General features: G+C 38.9%; 1 protein-coding gene across 2 annotated transcripts in view; it reads left to right on the top strand.

Annotated features, from left to right (window-relative positions):
- PIK3C2G (phosphatidylinositol-4-phosphate 3-kinase catalytic subunit type 2 gamma) overlaps window positions 1-22992 on the top strand; it is a 387527-nt gene that overhangs the window by 346900 nt on the left and 17635 nt on the right. For both annotated transcript variants that reach the window (XM_081592337.1, XM_081592336.1), the window contains one exon: window positions 8176-8270. In XM_081592337.1, the coding sequence (XP_081448463.1) occupies window positions 8176-8270 (95 nt within the window). The remainder of the gene's footprint in view (window positions 1-8175; window positions 8271-22992) is intronic.

The raw sequence follows: 22992 nt of genomic DNA, 5'->3' as shown, positions 1-22992 counted from the left end.
GATAAAGGTAAAAGTAAATATATGAGTTCAGTTCAGTTCAGTCGCTCAGTCCTGTCCGACTCTTTGCAACTCCATGAACCGCAGCATGCCAGGACTCCCTGTCCATCACCAACTGCCGGAGTCCACCCAAACCCATGTCCATTGAGTCGGTGATGCCATCCAACCATCTCATCCTCTGTCGTCCCCTTCTCCTCCTGCCCTCAATCTTTCCCAGCAGCAGGGTCTTTTCAAATGAGTCAGCTCTTCACATCAGGTGGCCAAAGTATTGGAGTTTCAGCTTCAACATCAGTCCTTCCAATGAACACCCAGGACTGATTTCCTTTAGGATGGACTGGTAGGATCTCCTTGCAGTCCAAGGGACTCTCAAGAGTCTTCTCCAACATCACAATTCAAAAGCATCAATTCTATGGCGCTCAGCTTTCTTTATAGTCCAACTCTCACATCCATACATGACTACTGGGAAAACCATATCCTTGACTAGACAGACCTTTGTTGGCAAAGTAATGTCTCTGCTTTTTATTATGCTGTCTAGGTTGGTCATAACTTTCCTTCCAAGGAGTAAGCGTTTTTTAATTTCATGGCTGCAATCGCCATCTGCAGTGATTTTGGAGCCCAAAAAAGTAAAGTCAGCTACTGTTTCCCCATCTATTTGCCATGAAGTTAGAACACAGCTTTTCACCGTTGAATATGATATTAGTTGTCAGCATGTCCTAAATGAATTTTATTATGTCTAAGAAGATACGTGGGCTTCCCAGGTGGTGCACTTTGTAAAGAATCCATCTGCCAATGCAGGAGATGCAAGAGAGGGTTCACTTCCTGGGTCAGGAATATCCTCTGGAGAAGAAAATGGCAATCCACTTCAGTATTCTTGTCTGGGAAATCCCATGGACAGAGGAGCCTGGCAGGCTACAGTCCACGGGGTCTCGAAGAGTCAAACACGACTGAGCAACTGAGCAAGAAGATATGTTGAGATATGTTCCCTGTGTACTCACTTTGATCAAAGTTTTTATCATGAATAAATGTTGAATTTTGTGAAATGTTTTTTCTGCATCTATTAAGATGCTCATGTAATTATTATCCTTTCTTCCTTTTGTTAATGTGGTATATCACACTGATGGATTTGTCAATGTTGAACCATCCTTGTGTCCCTGGAATAAATTCAACTTGATCGTGGTGTATGATCCTTTTTATATATTGTTGAATTCACTTTTCTAGTATGTTATTAAGGATTTTTACATCTATAGTCATCAAAGAAATTAGCCTGTAATTTTCTTTTATTGTAGTGTGTTTGTCTGGTTTTGGTATCAGGGTTAATGGTGGCCTAGTAGAATGAACTTGGGAGTTTTTTGTCCTCTTCAATTTTTTGGAATAGTTTGAGAAAGATAAGCATTAGTCCTTCTTTTTATGTTTTGTAAAATTCCCCTATGTAGTCATCCGGTCCTGGACTTTTGTTCGCTGGGAGTTTTTAAATTACAAATGCAGTTTCACCACTGGTGATTGGTTTGTTCAAATTATCTATTTTTCTTGACTCAATCTTGACATGTTGTATGTTTCTAGAAATTGTCCATTTCTTTTAAGTTATTCAATTGATTGGCATCTGACTCTTGGTAGTATTTTCTTATGATTTTTTTGTATCTCTATGGTATCAGTATGTATTTCTATGGTATCTCCTCTTTCAGTTCTTATTTTGTTTATTTGGGTCCTCTTTCTTTTCTTCTTGGTGAACCTGGAAAAATGTTTATCAGTTTTATTTTTTCAAAAAACTCTTGGTTTCATTGATCACTCATGCTTTCTTCTGTTATCAATCTGCTATCAATTCCTTCTAGTGTGTTTTTAATTTAGGCTATTGAATTCTTCATTTCTGATTGAGTCTTTTTTATATTTTCTAGTTCTTTGTAAATTTTTCGCAGGCAATTTAGTGTGAAACAGTTGCCTGTTGCAGTCTTGAAGGGGTGTTCTTATGTGGGAACATCCCTATTCAGACTGCACACACTCAGTGCTTTAATGGGAGAGCTGGATTTGACATGGGTGCAAATCACATCTTTAGTCAGGGTGTGATGACAGCCACCCCCTTGGTAGGGGGTGAAACTGGAAATGGAAGGGCTGGAGCTGGAGTCAAGTGCTAAAAAATGGCAGGTGCCTTTTTAAAATAGTTTTACTTATTTATTTATTTTTGCCTTTTCTGGGTCTTCCTTGCTACTCAGGCTTTTCTCTAGTCACGGCAAGCAGGGTTACTCTCTTGTTGTGGCATGCGGGCTTCTCTTTGCAGTGGCTTCTCTTGTGGAGCACAGGCTTTAGGGTGCAAAGGCCTCAGTAGTTGCAGCACACAGGCTCAGTAGTTGTGCATGGGCTTAGTTGCTCCGAGGCATGTGGGATCTTCCTGGATCAGAGATCAAACCAGTGTCTGCTGCATTAGCAGGCAGATTCTTTACCATTGAGCCACCAAGGAAAACCCACAGGTGCCTTTAAGTGTGGGTTTTCCCCTATCCCCACACTGAAACCTTTGCCCCAGAGTTGGGGAGTGTTGAAGCAAGGGGACCCATGCAAGCTATGAGCTTGTGTCAGCCATAGCAGAGGTCCAAGCTTTCTGCACCACACTGCCTGTGCAAGCACCTGCAATTGTGTCCCTTAGCTCAGTTGCAGCCTGAGGTCCAAGTATTCTTCATCCTTCACAGTCAGTCACTGCCCCCAGCCTCCACCACCCTCCTTTCCACTGTGGAGCCACACCACAGGGCAGGCAGGGCCCCACATGGCCACTCAGCATGTACTGGGGCGTGAGCTGGGGTGGAAGTGCTGCTCTCAGAGCTCTGGGCTGCTTCTGATGCACGGCTTGAGTAAGCACCAACCATGGCCACTGCCACCCCACCAGACTTGCCCTGGGTCTGGGTAGTCTCTGGATCCCTAAGTTATGTCTTCTCCTCAGTAGTAGCCGCCCTAGATCCAACACCACACCGTGATGTGAAGAGTGAATGGGGCTGGAATATTCACTCGACTGGGGCTGGGACATGCACCGAGGTGGCTGTGGGAAACCCAGCAGCCACTTGACCACCTCCTTCTGCCCATCCTGGGGGCAAGCCAGTGCGCATGTGCTCCTCAGGAGCAGACTCCAGGCTTCTCACAGCCCCCCTGTTAGTGCCAGTGGTCCCCCAACCAGCCAAGCGGGTACTTCTCCCAAGACTGGGGTGCCCAATCCATAGCTCTCACTGCTCACTTCCCAGGGCAGGTCTCTGCCAATGAATTCTCCCTTTTCCTCTGAGTCTCTCCCAGGAGTAAAGATCCCAACTCAATCTCTTTTCTTTCCTTCCTATCTGATTACATGTATATCTTTTTTACAGCCTTGATTGTATAGGAGTCCTTCTGCCAATTTCTAGTGAAATTTGTTCCACATTTAGATGTATTTTCTGATATGTTCTTGAGGGGAGGTAAGCTCTACATCCCCTTACCCCACCATCTTGATTGATCTCCAGAAGATTTATTTTTAACAACATGGGCTAATTCTATAGTTTATAAACAAAAATAAACAAAGAAAAATCAGGAAAACTTAGCAAAACAAAGAGGTAAGGTTGCCTTATCTGATATAAAAACACATTACAGAGTCTCAATAATTAAAATGGTGTGATGTCAGTGCATAAGTACAGGAGCAAGTAAAACATAATAGAATGTCCATAAATAGAGTCAAATATATTCAGGAATTTAATAGGTGCCCAAACCAGTAAGAGAAAACAACAAAGAATGTTGGCATAGTATACTTCATACCATATGCCAGGATAAATACCAAGTGAATGAAAGACTTTAAATCCAGGAAGGGGAACACATGTAAACCCATGGCTGATTCATGTCAATGTATGGCAAAAACTATTACAATATTGCAAAGTAATTAGCCCCCAACTAAAATAAATAAATTTATAAAAAATAAAAAAAAATTTAAAAAAAATTTTTTTTAAATAATTAAATCATATATGTGACAAAGAAAACATGAAAAAATTCTTTTTAATCTTGGTATGAGCTGCTATAGCTATGACAGCTGAGTGCCAATGAATGGATGCTTTTGAACTGTGGTGTTGGAGAAGACTCTTAAGAGTCCCTTGGACTGCACAAAGATCAAACCAGACAATCCTGAAGGAAATCAATCCTGAATATTAATTGGAAGGACTGATACTGAAGCTGAAGCTCCATTACTTTGGCTACCTGATGCAAAGAGCCGACTCATTAGAAAAGACTCTGATACGGGGAAAGATTGAAGGCAGGAGGAGAAGGGGATGATAGAGAACGAGATGGTTGGATGGCATCACCAACTCAATGGACATGATTTGAGCAAGCTCCAGGAGATGCTGAAGGACAGGAAGCCTAGCGTACTGCAGTCCATGAGGTCGCAAAGAGTCAGACACGACTGAGCAACTGAACAACAACAAGTTCAGAAGCCATTAACAATTCTGCATGATATAAAACACTGTAGCAAAGTTCAAAAAAGTGAAGATAAGTGACAAAATGGGTGAAATATTTGCAAGTATTTAACATGCTACCATCTCCTATGAATTAGTTTAAAAAAATGACCAAATATAAAACAGTGTAAAGAATACAATAACAAATAAATAAATAAATCTAAACCTCCAGAAAACAAAAACAAAATGCAAGTGGCTCTTAACGAAATGAAAGAATCCTCAATGTCACTCATAAGAAAAATGCAAATTACAACTACAGTGATCCTTTTTTAACTCATCAGGTCAGCAAAAATTCAAAAATTTAAGTAACAAGCTTGGTTATGAATCAGCAAGCACTCATACACTGTTGGTGGTAATGCAAATTGGTACAAACTTCATGGAATGCAGTTTGGCGATATTTACCAAAATTACAAATGCCAATACCCGTTGACCCTGAAATTCTGTTGTTGAAATTTATCCTATAATACTTGTACAGGGATACAAAATGAGACACACACAAAGCTATTTAATGCAGCATGGTTTGTAACAGCTGGAAAGCATTGGAAACAACCGACTTGCCCATCAGTGGGTAAATTGTTAAATAAATTATGGTATTTCCTTACGATGGAATATTCTGAAAGTATATATAAAAAATAAAGAAGCTTTGTATTATTAATATGAAAGTATCTCCAAGATGGTTGTGCAGAATAGTAAATATGCTATTCTTTCTGAGGAAAAGAGGGAAGAATAAAAATACTTATTCATATTTACTTAAATGGAGAAATTCTGGAAGAATATGTGTCCCTCTGGAGGAATACTTGCAAAACTAATAAAATAATAATGGGATAACTGGCTGGATAGGTATTAGGAATGCGAGGAAGACTTTTTACTGTGTACTTTGAAAATGTATTTTCACTTTTGAATCATATGAATATATTATCAGCTGAAAGGAAGTTAAATTTTAAAACGCCATTTTTTAACATTAATGGACACATTACACATAATAAGCCCTGTATTATCTGCTGTATGGCATGTATTCAAGCATTTCAACATGGTCATTCTTTGGATCGACATTATTTTAACAGTTCTTGGGGTTAATATAAATGGTTAGATTAAGCATGATGAGATTCCCCCAGAATAACTTGAAACAGAAAAATCAAAATATTCTGGCATCTTCTTGTCCATCTGAAGCTATTCTCAAGTCTCCCTCAGGATTCCTGATGGTCCAGTGGTTAGGACTCTGAGCTTCCAATGCCAGGGGCCCAGGTTGGATCCCTGGTAGGAGAACTAAGATCTTCTATGCCCTGTAGTCAAAAAAAGATAAAAAGAAAAAAAAAAAAAAAACCTCCCTCTTTGGGCTCTTCATTTAAAGTCTTTCCCCTTAGGTTACAGACTCTTCATCTACCCTTTACTGCATGATATTCAAAAACAGGCTGTAGAGATCATTTGACCTGGTACCATTAATTGTCTGCATAAGCTTGGACCAAACACTTTAATTTCCTCATGTGTAAAATGGAAGTAAACACAAACTTTAGAGATTTGCTGTGAGGATTTAGTGAGTTATGTATGTGAAACTCTGAGCCCAACATTGGCATACGATAAGAATTCTAGAAATACTAAGCACCTCTACTATTATTACATTGACTACAGAGACTTCCTGTGTTGCAGTTGTTTAGTCGCTAAGTCGTATCTGACTCTTTGCAACCCCACGGACTGCTGCACGCCAGGCTTCCCCGTCCTTCACTATCTTCTTGGGTTTGCTCAAACTCATGTCCATTGAGTCAGTGACTTCCTAGTGGCTGGCATTTCCAGTGGGTTCTAAACTCTGACGTGTTTTGATGGATACTCTGGTTACTAATCTTGCATGAGATGGTTGGATGGCATCACCAACTCGATGGACATAAATTTGAATACATTCTGGGAGTTGGTGATGGACAGGGAAACCTGGCGTGCTGCAGTCCATGGAGTCACAGAGTTAGGCATAACTGAGCAACTGAACTGAACTGAACTGATCCTCTTGTCAATTCAAGTAACAGTTGTATGGTTATCATTTAGACACTCATCCATAAATTCATGCTAATCTATCATTGAATTAATGCTCCTCTAATTCAACACATTAAGTTTCTAATTAATGTGTCTAATAATCCTTTCACTCTTTAATTCAAAAATAATGTTCACTGTTCATCAGAAAGTATCAGCATTTTTTAGCGTCCTCATACCAAAAGTTCAACGACCTTTTTTAATTATGAAATGCAGTTTACCCAGGTAATACAGTCAGAATCACCTCATAGTATCGCAGACTCACCGTGTCACTCAACCACTGTAATCAAGATATTCTTAGGAAGAATTCTTTATTTATCTACATAATTGTCATCTTAGTGGTAAGAAACACTCGATGTCAATTTTAATTATTTCAATGTCAATAATCCACATTAACATGAAAACTATTAATAATTAATATTACCTGTTTACAATGTGTAAGTGATTCTAATAAACATGTAAAAGGCTTTGGGAGAGGAAACATACCACTTAGCTTTAATATTCAAACGTTAGGGCTAGACCCCAATGAGCCCACAACAAGACACTGCCAAATTACTTATTATTAATAAATTTCTTCTCTCTGAATTCCCTCAGAGAACATACAACCAGCGATTACCAAGGGAAATATTAGAAAACTGTGAATTATGTTTAATCCTTGGGCTATAAACTGGAAATTTTTAATTAAAAAACTGAAGCCTTCATTTTAATGTTGGAATGCTATTATATAACTTGAAAAGAAAATTGAGGTTTACTTTTGTCATTAAATAGACGTTTAGTGCAACATTATGGAGCAAGCACTGATTTACATATCCTTTGGGGAGAGAGGGGAAAAAAGTAAGCCTTAAGGGAGATTGTAATCCACTAAGCAAATTGAGACAGGTAAGGTAATAATTAAGATATAAATAATAAGTGATAAGGGATGTGCTAGTGAAGTTCAGAGGGAGGTGACCACAGAAACTATTTTGCATTTTAATTCGGCTTTATAGAAAGGTAAAAATTCAACAGGCAGAAACAGTGGAAAGAGATCATTTCAAATAAAGGGAATAATATGAGCGCTGTCTGGAAGGAAATAGCAGAGCATGTCTCTAGAATTGAGCATATGGACTGCAGTATGAAATAATATTAACGGGAAATAAAACAAACAGGGACTCAATAAGAAGCAATAACATGAAGCCGGGAAATTCAGAATTTTTTTCATAAGCAATGGAAAGCTATGAACAGTACTTTGATTGAAAGAGTAATTTTATAAAAGTTGCCCTAGGAAGATTATACTGGTAATTGTGTACAATATGGGTTACATTTGGCTTCTGGGGATGGGGAAGAGAGTGTTCTAGCAATTTAGGCAAAAGATGCATATGCATCTGAACTAGGTGCCGTGGAACTGGAAAGGAAGAGATGAGGTAAATACATGGAGTGTATTTTAGTTTTAGTCTTTGAATGTTCAGTGTATCATGTGGTCATGCTCAATCATGTACAACTCTTTGCAACCTCATGGACTGTAGACCACCAGGCTCCTCTGTACATGAGATTTCTCAGGCAAGAATACTGGAGTGGGTTCCCATTTCCTCTTCCAGGGGATCTTCCCCACCCAGGGATCAAACCCACGTCTCCTGTGTAAGCAGGCGGATTCGTTACCACTGAGCCACCTGGGAAGCCCCCATCCCATGATCAGCCACTTCCAATTTAACTCACTGAAATTCTATTGTCTCATCAGGTGAGAAGTTTGCTGACAAGAAGCCTAAAGTGCAGTTAGTCATATCCTATGAAGACACGAAGCTGACCATACTTGTGAAGCACATGAAAAACATCGTGAGTTTCTCTTATCTAATAAGAAACATGTAAACCTAAATTTAGAAATAACTTTCTTCCTTTAAGCAATTAATGTCAACACTTGTGAGAGGAATGGGGCCAGCCACCAAGCATCAGTGAGGAACAATGAGCCAATTGCAGTATTCAGTATGTTCAGTGTACAGTATAATGGTGATCCTCGGTGGAAAGGCTAGAACATATTTCACAGGTAAAGTCCTAGAATGAAAGTCAGACTATATTCAAAGTGAAGTGTCAGGACAAGTCAAGTCCGGCATAGCTAGAGTATTGAGAACCAAAAAAAAAAAAAAAAAAAGCTATGTCCCAACAGTTTACATCTGTCTCATCAAGCTAAGCTTCGTAGAAGGCTGACTCATCTCTTTGAATAGTGCCAACACCTTCTCTGTGAAGCCAGAGAAGTAATTTTCTCACAGATTCCCACTCAGTACTTTTAACACTTATCATATTCTGATGTAATTGCTCAAAGATACTTTTCTTCCCTCAAAAAGTAATAATTTTTCCAATAACAGGGACATCCCCTCTTTGCACCTCCAGAACCAAGAATGGTAGTTAGCCTCTAAGGAAAACCAAAAACTGCTCTCTTATACCCTGTTACTTCCTGAAGATGGGTCAAATCAGAGAGACGAGGATGGCAACTGCTGCTGCTAAGTCGCATCAGTAGTGTCCGACTCTGTGCAACCCCATGGACGGCAGCCCACCAGGTTCCTCTGTCCACAGGATTATTCCAGGCAAGAATACTGGAGTGGGTTGCTATTTCCTTCTCCAAGGATGGCAGTTGGACCATGTCATTAGGAGAGGGAGCTTTCTGTGTCACAGTTAGTTTACTCTCTCAGTCGTGCCTGACTCTTTGCAACCCTATGGACTGAAGCACGCCAGGCTTCCCTGTCCATTACCAACTCCTGGAGCTTGCTCAAACTCATATCCATTGAGTCAGTGATGCCATCCAACCATCTCATCCTCTGTCATCCCCTTCTCCTCCTGCCTTCAATCTTTCCCAGCAGCAGGGTCTTTTCCAGTGAGTCAGTTCTTCGCATCAGGTGGCCAAAGGATTGGAGATTTACCATCAGTCCTTCCAATGAATATTCAGGACTGATCTCCTTTAGGATGGACTGGTTGGATTTCCTTGCAGTTCAAGGGACTCTCAAGAGTCTTCTCCTACACCACAGTTCAAAAGCATCAATTCTTCGGTGCTCAGCTTTCTTTATCACCCAACTCTCACACCCATACATGACTACTGGAAAAACCATAGGTTTGTCTAGATGGATCTTTGTTGGCAAAGTAACGTCTCTGCTTTTTAATATGCTGTCTAGGTTTGTGATAGCTTTTCTTCCAAGGAGCAAGCACTTTTTAATTTCATGGCTGCAGTCACCATCCGCAGTGATATGGGAGCCCAAGAAAATAGTTTCTCATTGTTTCCATTGTTTCCCCATCTATTTGCCATGAAGTGATGGGACTGGATGTCATGATCTTAGTTTTTTGAATGTTGAATTTTAAGTCAACTTTTTCACTCTCCTCTTTCACTTTCATCAAGAAGCTATTTAGTTCCTCTTCACTTTCTGCCATAAGGGTGGTGTCATCTGCATATCTGAGGTTATTGACATTTCTCCCAGCAATCTTGATTCCAGCTTGTGCTTCATCCCAGCCCAGCATTTCTCATGATGTACTTTGCATAGAAGTTAAATAAGCAGGGTGACAATATACAACTTTGACGTACTCCTTTCCCAATTTAGAACTAGTCCATTGTTTCATGTCTGGTTCTAACTGTTGCTTCCTGACCTGCCTACAGATTTCTCAGGAGGCAGGTCAGGTGGTCTGGTATTCCCATCTCTAAGAATTTCCCACAGTTTGTTGTGATCCACACAATCGAAGGCTTTAGCATAGTCAATGAAGCAGAAGTAGATGTTCTTCTGGAACTCTCTTGCTTTTTCTATGATCCAACAGATGTTGACAATTTGATCTCTGGTTCCTCTGACTTTTCTAAATCCAGCTTGAATATCTGAGTCACCCTTAATGATTAAAGGTCTGAATCTGGATGCAGTAAGTGGCAAGGGTAACACTAAGCCTCACTAGCTTCTCTGGTCTTCCACTAGCCTAGTAAAATGAATAGTCCTCCACATGGCGAAACTCCCCAGAGAATCCACTGAAGTGGCAAAAGTCAGAAGCACTACTTCGGCTCTCTCCTTTGTGCATATAAATCTCTAAGGATGCGCTTGGAAGGACTAAAAGGAGCAAACTCTTCTCAACATGATGTGCATCTGGAACATACTAGCATTTGATAAATATTTGTTCACTGAAAAATATTTGGCATAATTTTCAAGGAATACATCCTTGATAAATTTAGTATTAGCCAGACATCCAAAGATGCTTGTCTGTAAATCTGTGTTGTTTGCAATCAGCAATTTTTATAAGAACTGGGCAAATATTATTAAATGCACTTTGTAGAACTTTTACTCATTAAAAATAATTATTTTCAATTGCTTTAGTAAGTTAATCCACTTAACTGAGAATAGCAGTTGTTTAAGACAGTCTTAGGCTGGGAAATGAAAATTAGGTTAGATATTATTTATAGCGATATGTGTGTTCATGGACTTTAAGAATCTATATAAATATACATGATAAAGTGTATTTAAGAAAAAATGTTAATCAATTTAACAGAATTTATATATATGTATGACATATAATGGACAATTGGAAATAGTCCTCTTGGAAACTATACATATATTTCAGTAACGTCATTGCTGAAGACATTTTAAGAACTTGCCTGTCGACACTGCTTTTAGATCTGCAGATAAACCACACAATAAACTTGTTGATATTATTCAACGGTCATGCCTAATGTTTGATCAAAAACAGTATTAACCAACCTGGTCACCCATTTTATTCATTAGCTAAACCCCCAAATTACTTTTGACAGTTTTCAAAAATGCATTTTACACTCCAATGAAGTTGTACTACCAATAAGTACATTCAAAATGAGTGTGATGAAAGCATAAAGCAGGGGAGTGAGTAAGAGTAAGGGTTGAAGATTTGGACCAAGTTATGAGTAAATGGAAAATGAGAAAGTGAATCCTTTCAAAATTTGAAAACTGCTTGGAATTCCTCGGTGGCTCAGACAGTAAAGAATCTGCCTGCAACACAGGAGACCGGGGTTCAATCCCTAGGTGGGGAAGATCCCCTGGAAGGAAATGGCTACCCACTCCAGTATTCTTGCCTGGAGAATTCCATGGACAGAGGAGGCTGGCAGGTTACAGTCCCTGGGGTCACAAAGAGTCGGACACAATTGAGTGACTACATGTTAGGGCCACTAGGGCCTGTATGTTGCCAATGCCCTTGAAAGGAAAGTTGTTAATAATGAAGTCATGTCTCCTCCTGGTTGTTCTCTGCCCCCTAATCTCTTAACATTGCCCTGGAACTCATCTCTTTCTCTTTTTTCAAGAATATTTTCTTTGCCTCACCTCACAGATGTGGGATCTTAGCTCCCCAACCCAGGTTCAAACCCTTGCCCCTTGCATTGGAAGTACAGAGTCTTAACCACTGGACCACCAGGGCAGTCCCTCTTCTCTTTTTATTGCCAGGCCTGTAGCTTTAAATACCCTTTACATGTCATTTCCTTCTGTATTTATAATACAACTTGAAAGTCTCCCTAAAATCCAGTAATATGTACAACTGATTACTCAACAACTCTAGTAGAAATTCAATAGGCATCACGACTTAACATACATCCAGTCAAACTTCTGATTATTGTCCCCCTAAACCTGCTTCTTTGGCAGTCTGTCTCACCTCTAAATAACACCTGCATCCTATTAGTTGCTCAGGTTAAAATCTTTAGAGTTCTTTTGACTGCTCTCACAAACTACATCCCAATTTATCAATAAATTCTGTCAGTTTCATCTTGCAAAATGAATCCAGGATCCCATTGTGTTTTACCACCACCACTACCACCACTGGATCAAGCTACCATCTTTTCTCACTTGAATTTCTGCTGTTGCCTCTCAGTAGGTCTCCTTCATTTTACCTTTATATCAGGAGCCCCCAACCTCCAGGATCCAATGCCTGACAATCTGCAGTGGAGCTGATGTAATAATAATAGAAATAAAGTGCACAATAAATGTAATGTTCTTGAATCATTCCAAAACCATCCCTTCACCTCCTAATCCATGAAAAAACTGTCTTCACGAAACCAGACACTGGTGCCAAAAAGGTTGGGGACTGCTGCTTTATATCTCTTTAGTCTTTTTCTAACCTGGCATCCAAAATAGTCCTTTGAGAATAAAAGTCAGATCCTATCATTCCTCTCTCATATCCCTCTGGAGAAGGAATCTCATTCTACTTACAATGATAGCCAAGTACCACCCTTGACCTCTCCAGCTTCACCTCATGCCTGTTGTAATCAGTCCCTAAGTCGTGTTGGACTCTTCTACAACCCTATGGACTGTAGCCTGCCAGGCTCCTCTGTCCATGGGATTTCCCAGGCAGACTCCCTAAATCACTCCATTCCAGCTGCAATGATTTTCTTTCTATACCTTGAATACTGAAGCATGTTTCTTCCCCAGGGCATTTGTACCTGCTACTCAGCATACCTGGACTGCTCTTCCCCAGGCCCATGGTTCAAATTCCCCAATGGTTCAATCTCACATATTCCAAACAGCTATGTCTTTACTGTCACCTTTCCCCATGAGGTCCTCTCCTACTCCCATATATAAAACTGCAAAACCACTCCTGTTGGTTGGCACTTCCAAACTTCCTTTCCCCACTGCCCTGTATCAGTGCTATAACTCCAGGGCCTAAAGCAGGGTCAAGTATATCAGGTGCTCAATGAATACTTTGTTAAATGAAAGAATGTTAAGTTATTTCTAATGTGGACAACTAAGAACTAAGATCTTTCTCACCTTCCCAAAATCATCATAACAAAGTTCTCATGCTTTGCATTTTTCAAAGTTTCTTTTAAATGACTATTTTATTTCTTTGACTTATCCAAAGACTGAGATAACATTATAATGTAAATGACAGAAAAATCTATCTATAAATTCTCAACACATTTTCTTTGCTCTTTTCAAGTTGTAACTAATTGTTACTTATTTTTTTAGCCTTCAGTATTTTCACATGCTTTAGTAATCAGACTAAAGAAGCTGTGCTTGATTTTATTTTAATATTAAAATGAATTATTCTGCCTGCAGTTCTGTTATATTTGATAGTAAGCATGATGAAAAGAATTGTTTATCTTATATTAAATCTTTGAAGCTTTGCTCTCAGAACTACTTCCCTCCTGTGAATTCACAAGCTAAAACAAAATTGCTAAAAATTTTCCCTTTCAAAGCCACACAATATGATTTATCCTAGTGAACAGAGACTCACAAAGTAGTGCAGTTATTTAGAACTGACCAAGATTTTTAAAAATAATAGTTCAGTTTGTATAACTGAGAAACAGAAAAATGATTTAGATTTGAAATATGTTTTTAAATCTTTCTTGTGTTTTCCCATGTAGCCCACATTAAAATGCTCTATTCCATTGAATTCTGCAATCTCTCTTTGCATTGCTGTGCGTCTCCTGTTCTTGTGGATTCCTCTAGTTTTGTGTCATTTCTAGACTGTTTTCTTCTATCTGCTCCTGAGTAATCACATTGCTGCTGCTGCTGCTGCTAAGTCGCTTCAGTCGTGTCTGACTCTGTGCGACCCCATGGACGGCAGCTCACCAGGCTCCGCCATCCCTAGGATTCTCCAGGCAAGAATACTGGAGTGGGTTGCCATCTCCTTCTCCAGTGCATGAAAGGGAAAAGTGAAAGTGAAGTTGCTCAGTTGTGTCCGACTCGTAGCGACCCCATGGACTGTAGCCTACCAGGCTCCTCCATCCATGGGATTTTCTAGGCAAGAGTACTGGAGTGGGGTGCCATTGCCTTCTCCTAATCACATTGCAGAAACCTCTTAATCAGTAAGGATGCCAAACTCCCTTCTGATACGGAATATGCTCACACTAGGAGAGTCTCCTTAGTCTGTAACAGAATAATAAGTCATTTCATATGAAGAGCAAGTAATGACCGGGAAAATGGGGTATATCTCAACTGGAGTGCCCTTTAGTCCTTTCATAAGACACAAAATGGCAGAAAATCCTTACTTTATGAAATCAACAGAAGAGAGAGAAGTGAAGAGTACCCAGCCCAGATATACATAACTTACTGGGTTTCAGGACTTTTTAACCAAAAAATTGACCCTCAAAGATTACCAATTGTTTCTTAAGGAAACAAACTATGTTGTAGTTTAGTTGCTAAGACATGGCCAACTCTTTCCAACCTCATGGATGCAGCAGGCCAGGCTTCCCTGTCCTTCACTATCTCCCTGAGTTTGCTCAAACTCACATCTATTGAGTTGATGATGCCATCCAACCATTTCATCCTCTGTCCCCCACTACTCCTCCTGTCCTCAGTCTTTTCTGGTGGCATCAGAGTCTTTTCCAATGAGTCAACTCTTTGAAACAGGTGGCCAAAGTAATGGAGTTTCAGCTTCACAATCAGTCCTTCCAATGAATATTCAGGGTTGATTTCCTTTAGGATTGACTCCTTTGAGCTCCTTATTGTCCAAGGGACTCTCAAGAGTCTTCTCCAACATCACAGTTTGAAAGCATCAATTCTTCAGTGCTCAGCCTCCTTTATGGTCCACTTCTCACATCTGTACATGACTACTGGAAAAACCATAGCTTTGACTAGATGGACTTTTCTCTGCAAAGTGATATCTCTGCTTTTTAATACACTGTCTAGGTTTGTCATAGCTTTTCTTCTAAGGAGCAAGCGCCTTTTAATTTCATGGCTGCAGTCACCATCTACAGTGATTTTGGAGCCCAAGAAAATAAAGTCTGTCACTGTTTTCATTTTTTTCCCCATCTATTTGCTATGAAGAGATGGGATTGGATGCCATGATCTTAGTTTTTTGAATGTTGAGTTTTAAGCCAGCTTTTTCACTCTCCTCTTTCACTTTCATCAAGAGGCTCTTTAGTTTCTCTTTGCTTTCTGCCATAAGGGTGGTGTCATCTGCATATCTGAGGTTATTGATATTTCTCCCTGCAATCTTGAGTCCAGCTTGCACTTCATCCAGCCTGGCATTTCTCATGATGTACTCTGCACAGAAGTTAAATAAGCAGGTTGACAATATACAGCCTTGATGTACTCCTTTCCCGATTTGGAACCAGTCTGTTGTTCCATGTCCAGTTATAACTGTTGCTTCTTGACCTGCTTACAGGTTTCTCAGGAGACAGGCAAGGTGGTCTGGTATTCCCTTCTCTTTGAGAATTATTCAGTTTGCTGTGATCCACACAGTCAAAGGCTGTAGCATAATCAGTGAAGCAGAAGTAGATGTTTTTTTCTGGAACTCTCTTGCTTTTTCCATGATCCAGTGGATGTTGGCAATTTGATCTCTGGTTCCTCTGCCTTTTCTGAAACCAGCTTGTAAATCTGGAAGTTCTCAGTTCACATACTGTTGAAGCCTAGCTTGAAGGATTTTGAGCATTACCTTGCTAGCATGTGAAATGAGTGTAATTCTGTGGTAGTCTGAACATTCTTTGGCATTGCCCTTCTTTGAGATTGGAATGAAAACTGACCTTTTCCAGTCCTGTAACCACTGCTGAGTTTTCCAAATTTGCTGAATGGCATTCATACCTGAATGGCCTCATAGTTTTCCCTACTTTCTTCAATTTAAGCCTAAATTTTACAGTGCAGAGTGTATGATCTGAGCCACAGTCAGCTCCAGGGCTTGTTTTTGCTGACTGTATAGAGCCTCTCCATCTTTGGCTGCAAAGAGTATAATCAATCTGATTTCAGTATTGAGCATTTGGTGGTGGCCATGTGTAGAGTTGTCTATTGTGTTGTTGGAAAAGGGTGTTTGCTATGATCAGTGTATTCTCTTGACAAAACTGTTAGCCTTTGCCCTGCTTCATTTTGTACCCCAAAGCCCACTTGCTTATAACTCCAGGTATCTCTTGACTTTTGCATTCCAATGCCCTATGCTGAAAAGGACATCTTTTTTGGGTGTTACTTCTAGAAAGCCTTTTAGGTCTTCATAGAACCATTCAACTTCAGCTTCTTCAGCATCAGTGGTTGGGTCATAGACTTGGACTACTGTGATTTTGAATGGTTTGCCTTGGAAATGAACTGAGATCATGCCGTGGTTTTTGAGATTGCACCCAAGTACTGCATTTCGGGCTGTTTTGTTGACACTGAGGGCTACTCCATTTCTTCTAAGGCATTCTTACCCACAGTAGTAGATATAAGGGTCATCTGAATTAAATTCACCCATTCCTTTCCCTTCAAGTTTACTGATTCCTAGGATGTCAGTATTCACTCTTGCCATCTCCCACATCCAACTTACCTTGATTCATGGACCTAATATTCCACGTTTCTATGCAATACAGTTCTTAACATCATTGGACTTGATTTTCACCACGAGATACATCCACAGCTGGCCCTTGTTTCCACTTTGGCTCGGCCTCTTCATTAGTAATTGCCCTCCGTTCCTTCCCAGTAGCATATTGGACACCTTCCACCCTGGGGCCTCAATTTTCAGTGTCATATCTTTTTGCCTTTTCATACTGTTCACAGGGTTCTCATGGCAAGAATATGAGAGTGGCTTACCGTTTCTTCCTCCAGTGGACCACATTTTGTCAGAATTCTTCACTATGACCTGTCCATCTTGGGTGGCTCTGCACGGCGTGGCTCATAGCTTCATTGAGTTGCACAAGCCCGTTCACCACAACAAGGCTGTGATCCATGAAAGGGACTGTGGGGGGTGGGGGTGGGGGGAGGGTGGCTAACATTGTACTCAATGGTAAAAATCTTAGAGCTTTTCCTCAAAAAACCAGGAACAAGACAAGGATACCCACTCTCACCACTTTTATTCAGTTAGGTAAGAAAAAGAAATTAAAGGCATCCACATTGGAAAGGAAGGTGTAAAAACGTCCCTGTTTATAGATGACATGATATTACATATAGAAAACCCTGACCACTTCTCAAAGAGTTATTAGAATAAATGAATTCAGTAAAACTGCAGGATACGACACTACATTTCCCTCCCTATCCCAAAATAGGGCATTCCTATGAAATCTTTAGCAAGCCAAAATGGCGAAAATGAAAGAGCAATTAACTCAGGCTGCCTCTTGCTAACAAATTCACAGAATAAATCAAGATAAAGCACGCATGCTCACAGCCGGTTCAGAGCTCCGGCGGCCTGACACTGAAGCACTGAGCGTAGCTCCTGGGGAACGAGCTTGGCAGCGGCAGTCTTACTGCTCAGGGTTCATGCTACCTTGAGCAATGAGACTGCTGCTGTTAACAGATTGTTGCCCTCCAAAAAACGCTGAATGCTGTCTTCACTATCTTATACTTGTTGTTGTTATTTAGTTGCTAAGTTGTGTCTGACTCTTCTGTGACCCCATGGGCCGGAGCCTGCCAGACTCCTCTGTGCAGGCAAGAATAGTGGAGTGGATTGCCATTTCCTTCTCCAGGGAATCTTCACAACCCAGGGATCAAACCTGAGTCTCCTCTGTTGGCAGGTGGATTCTTTACCTGAGGGAAGCCCATCTTATGCCATACACAAATATTAAGTCAAAATGGATTAAGGACTTGAATGTAAGGCTTGAAACCATAAAACACCTAGGGGGGGGAAAAACACTGGAAAAAGGCTCCCTGACATTGATCTTAGTGATGATTTTTGGATTTGACACCAAAAATAAAGGCAACAAAAGGAAAAATAAACAAATGGGACTATATCAATTTACAAAGCTTCTACACACCAAAGAAAACCATCAACAAAACGAGAAGGCAGCTTACTGAATGGGAGTAAGATATATGATTAACAAACCAGATATCTAGTAAAAGACTAATATCTAAAATATACACAGACCTCATATAATTCAGCGAGAAAACCAAACAAGCAAATTAAAAACTGGACAGATGATCTGAAAAGACATTTTCCCAAAGAAAACATACAGATGGCCAATAGGTACTTGAAAAGGTATTCCACATCACTAATCATCAGGAAAATACTAATCAAAACCATGGTAAGATATCACTTCACATATAGAATGGCTATTATCAAAAAAAAAAAAAAAGACAAGAAATAACAGGTGTTGGCAAGGATGTGGAGAAAAGGGGACCCTCATGAAATGTAAATTGTTATTGCCATTATGAAAAATATATGAAGTTTCCTGAAGAACTTAAAAATAGAACTACTATATGATCTAGCAATTTTACTTCTGAATATTTATTCAAAGAAAATGAAAATGCTAATTCAAAACGATATGTGTACCTCCATGTTTATTGCAGCATTATTGGCTGTAGACAAGATGTGGAGGCAACCTAAGTGTCCATCAATGGATGAATGAATAAAGAATGTGTATAGTCATACAATGGAATATTATGCACCCACAAAAAGAAGAAAATCTTGTCTTTGGTGACATCATGGATGGACTTTAAGGGCACCATGCTTAGCAAAACAAGTCAGGCAGAGAAAGACAAATACCACCACATTTCATTTGTATGTGGAATCTAGACAAAATGAAACCAAGCTTATAGATACAGAGAACAGACTGGTGACTGCCAGAGGTCAGGGAAGGGTAGAAATGGATAAAGGGAATCAAAAAGGGTAATCTATCACTTATAAAACACATAAATCATTGAGGATACAGTGTACAGCATGCTGACTATAGTTAATAATACTGTATTGTATATTTGAAAGTTGGTGAGAGTAGATTTTAAAAGTTCTTGCCATCATAAGAAAAATATTTAACTCTGTGTGGTGATGAGTATACACTAGACCTTATAATCAAATTATGTTGTACTCCTAAAATTAATATAATGTCATATTGACATTGTTCTATTACTGGTCTATTAATTATAAGCTTCATTTTTAAAGTAATAGTATAAATTTAAGGACTTAAATATAAAATATCTAAAATCAAAAATCTTGCACTCAAGAGAAGAATGGAGATGATGGGAGAGTCAGTGAACCAGAAGATAGATCAAGGGAAATTATCCAATTTAAAGAACATGGAGAAAAAAGATTAGAAAATAAGAATAGAATTTTAGAGGTCTGTGGGAAAATACTCAAAGATCTAACATTAGGTCACATTTGCTTCTGGACTCCAAAGACAGAAGTAAGTTTGAGGCAGAAAAATATTTGAAAAAATAATTGCCAAAAACTTTAGTGAAAAAAAAGTTTAGTGAAAGGCATACATTTATAAATTTAAGTACCTTATTGAGTACCAAAAGGAAAAGCTCAAACAAAAGCATGCATTTATATATTGTTCTCAAACTGCTAAAAACCAAAGACAGTGGGAAAAAAAATGTGAAAGAGCTAGAGAAAAACAACACTGGGCATGTAGGAGAACAATGAAACAATGTAGGCAAGAAATAACCAAAGCTAGAAAACAGGGGAACATGTTAAAGAATTGGAAAATAAAAAAGAATGTCAATTTAGAATCCTGCAGATGGCATACACCTTTAAGCAACAAAAGAAAAATACCTGTTCCAATGAAGGAAAGCAAAAAGAATTTCATACCCTGGATTTTCAGAATGAGTTTTCCAGGCCTAAAAGAAGAACTTGACATTCAGTCTATTGTTTTTAACTTTGTTAGATATAGTTCATCATTCCAGCCCCTCATAACTCAGTCCTGATAATCTGATCTAGTATATTGGCCATAATACTCAGATTATTGACACCTGTACATCATATATCTCTATCTTTATTCAAATCATGATAAAACTGTTTAGTTGGGCATGATCAAGGCAAATATTTGAGGTATATGGGTTAAAAAGAACTGTCACATTTTACCTCTAAATTACTAGTTTCTGCTTTTTATAATTCATCTTTGATTCCCATCCCATCAAATATAACATCATAAAGCTGACCTTCCAGTATTTATCTGTCCATCACAATTCCTCAGCAATCGCTAACAAAACACAGTCTGTCTCTGACTTGTATTTAGTTTTCTCAGCACTGTGGATAGAAGCTAAGGCTTTGGAAACTGGAAATCATCTACAGTTGTTCAATGCAACTGCAAAAAAATTGTTTTAATTACCAGTTAACTCAAACAGTTCTTCAGTATTTTCTACTGAGTAGATTGTAAAAAGTAAATGAGGTTTAATGCCTTACTTGTTACATGTTATTAAGACTGAGAAATGGAAAGACTTTTCGAACTTCACAAGATACTTCAGTGAAAGTCTGGAGCCCTAGTTAGAATTCTGAACTTTTAGAAGCAATTCAATCCATATGTACTGAGTCAGAAAAGAATTTCTTTCTACTATATGGTGACTTCTGTCTGGTTGCTAACTATATTAAGTAGAGGATTAAAAATTTAAATATATATATACATAAATAAATAAATAAATAAATATATGATACAAGATGATCATGCCAATGAGTTTGTTATTGCTTTGAAGGCAGAAACTGTTTTGATCACTTTTCTGTGTCCTCTCTCAGAACATCCAAAGTGCTAGACATAAGGTAGTTTGATTTTAAAAAAAATTATTGGAAATCACCTATTGATGATAAGTTCAATTAAAGGCTTAAATTGATGTGAAATGAAGCAGAAGACCATCCTAATTGAATTCACAAAGACCTGAAATCATCCCATTCTATACAAATCAACACAAAGACTGGAAAAACCACTCCACCATTTCTTGGAGGCATACAGCAAACCATACATCACAAGCAATTTTATTGTACTCTTGTACTTTTATTGTACACTGTCATTTTATAAAAACACTCTCTTCATGGTGGCCAGCCTGAGTTTCAAAATTGCCATTTGGCAGGCACATAAATGAGGGAAATGCTTTTTTATTACATTGTTTTGTTTCTGGCATAGACCTCAGGTTTTGATAGTCCTATCTTGTTTTAATCATCGTCAGTTGATTTCTACCAACGCCTATATTACCCTATGATTGGAAACATTTAAGTTAAAAAAAAAAACTTGATGGAAAATTCTCATAAATTATTCATCAAAAAGATAATAACCTATTAAATACAATTAAACTTTGAATTAATCTACAGACATTTCCAAAGTGTCTGATATTTTTAAACCATGTACCTTCATCACATAACTAAGAAAATTTGATCTAGAAGTGCTCTTAATTTGAATCTGTCAGTTTCCTTTGCATTCTTTGTAGAGAGACCTTACAGGGTAGTGGATAAAAGCATAGGCTTTACATTGAAACCTCTTGAATAAAATAAAGACAGTACCAGCTCAAGGATTATTTTAAGAGAGTGCTTTAAATTAAACATCCACTATGTGGTAGCTCTTATTATTATTACTGTGTATGAAAGATAAAAGTCTTTTTTCATATACTCATATGAAGAGTTGCTGGCACACCCTACAATGTGAAGATGGTTTTATTTACTTTACAAACAGTTTATATTTTGTTTTCTTTTTACACCAACATACTACTTCTTACTATTTTTTCAATTTTGACAAATTATATTTTCAAGATACTTTCATCTACTGATCACAAAAAATACAAAAGTAACATTGAAAACCATTTGAAAGGGTGTGTGCAACCTGAGGCAAGAAACGAAGACAGAAATTTGGCATATTTAACTATTAACAGGGCTACTCCAGTGGCACTGGGCTTCCCTGGTGGCTCAGATGGTAAAGAATCCGCCTGCAATGTGGGAGACCTGGGTTCAATCCCTGGGTTGGGAAGATTACCTGGAGGAGGGCATGGCAACCCACTCCACTATTCTTGCCTGGAGAATCCCCATGGAGAGAGAAGCCTGACGGGCTTCTGTCCATGGGGCTTCAAAGAGTCGGACATGACTGAGCAACTAAGCACACATTGTGAATAAAGATTTACCAATATATATGTTTATATATATATATATATATATATTAATTTTTCTGATTTAAAATAATAACCAAGCTAAGAATCCCCTATATTTCACTCTTCAGTTGAGAAGGAAGTCTCTTCCACCAGTGAATGCTAAGAATATCCTAAGACTTTTGTTTCTCATCTTTTCAACTAAAGGAGCCTCTTTTTAAACAAGCAAAACAGTTCTTGATTTCTCAGATGCCATTGAAGTCCTTTTGCTGTCTAAGAAATACAAAAAAATGTTTAAAACTACTATAAATGCAGCAGTGCTTTTAAATAATAAAATTGTGTTAACAAAAGCACCTACATATATTTGAAAAAATAGTAAATACATGTGACACATATTTATTTCCTCTGCAGGGAGTGCTTGCTGCTAATGTGGGGCCATCTCCCTGCCCCCACACAAAGTCCCCCATAAGGCACTTCTCCAGTTAAACTGAATATACCTCTTTCTGTTTCCTCCATGTACTCCACACAGCAGGACATGGAGAGGAAAACTTATTGGTGGTTGCGAGAGGGCATAGGAATGTAGCGCAAAAATATGACTTTAGTTCACACTCCACCATCTATTAGGCCCCCAAGAAATTGTTAGATAATCATTAGCTCCTAGAAGCAGACTTAAATAACCTGCTGTGCTTATTGTCAAGGAGATTTTTAATGAGTTAGTGAAGTCCAGAGGCTTGAGAGGACAATCACAGAAGAGTAAACAAGGTCTCAGGAAAAGGACAGCAATTAGAGATCAAGTCTCCGGGTGAGAAGAATGGTGCCCAAGGATTCATTCTGAGACAGAGCGCAAGTAGTTATGTTACAAGTACAGTCTAGCTTCAGTTGCAGCAAACAAAGGAGTAAGACAGGGT

Source organism: Giraffa tippelskirchi, chromosome 4 (assembly GCF_054371585.1).
Source record: "Giraffa tippelskirchi isolate mGirTip1 chromosome 4, T2T-mGirTip1v1.2.pri, whole genome shotgun sequence".
NCBI classification, from domain to species: domain Eukaryota; kingdom Metazoa; phylum Chordata; class Mammalia; order Artiodactyla; family Giraffidae; genus Giraffa; species Giraffa tippelskirchi.
The sequence above is the reverse complement of the archived record's forward strand: the minus strand, read 5'-3'. Positions and strand labels throughout refer to the sequence as shown.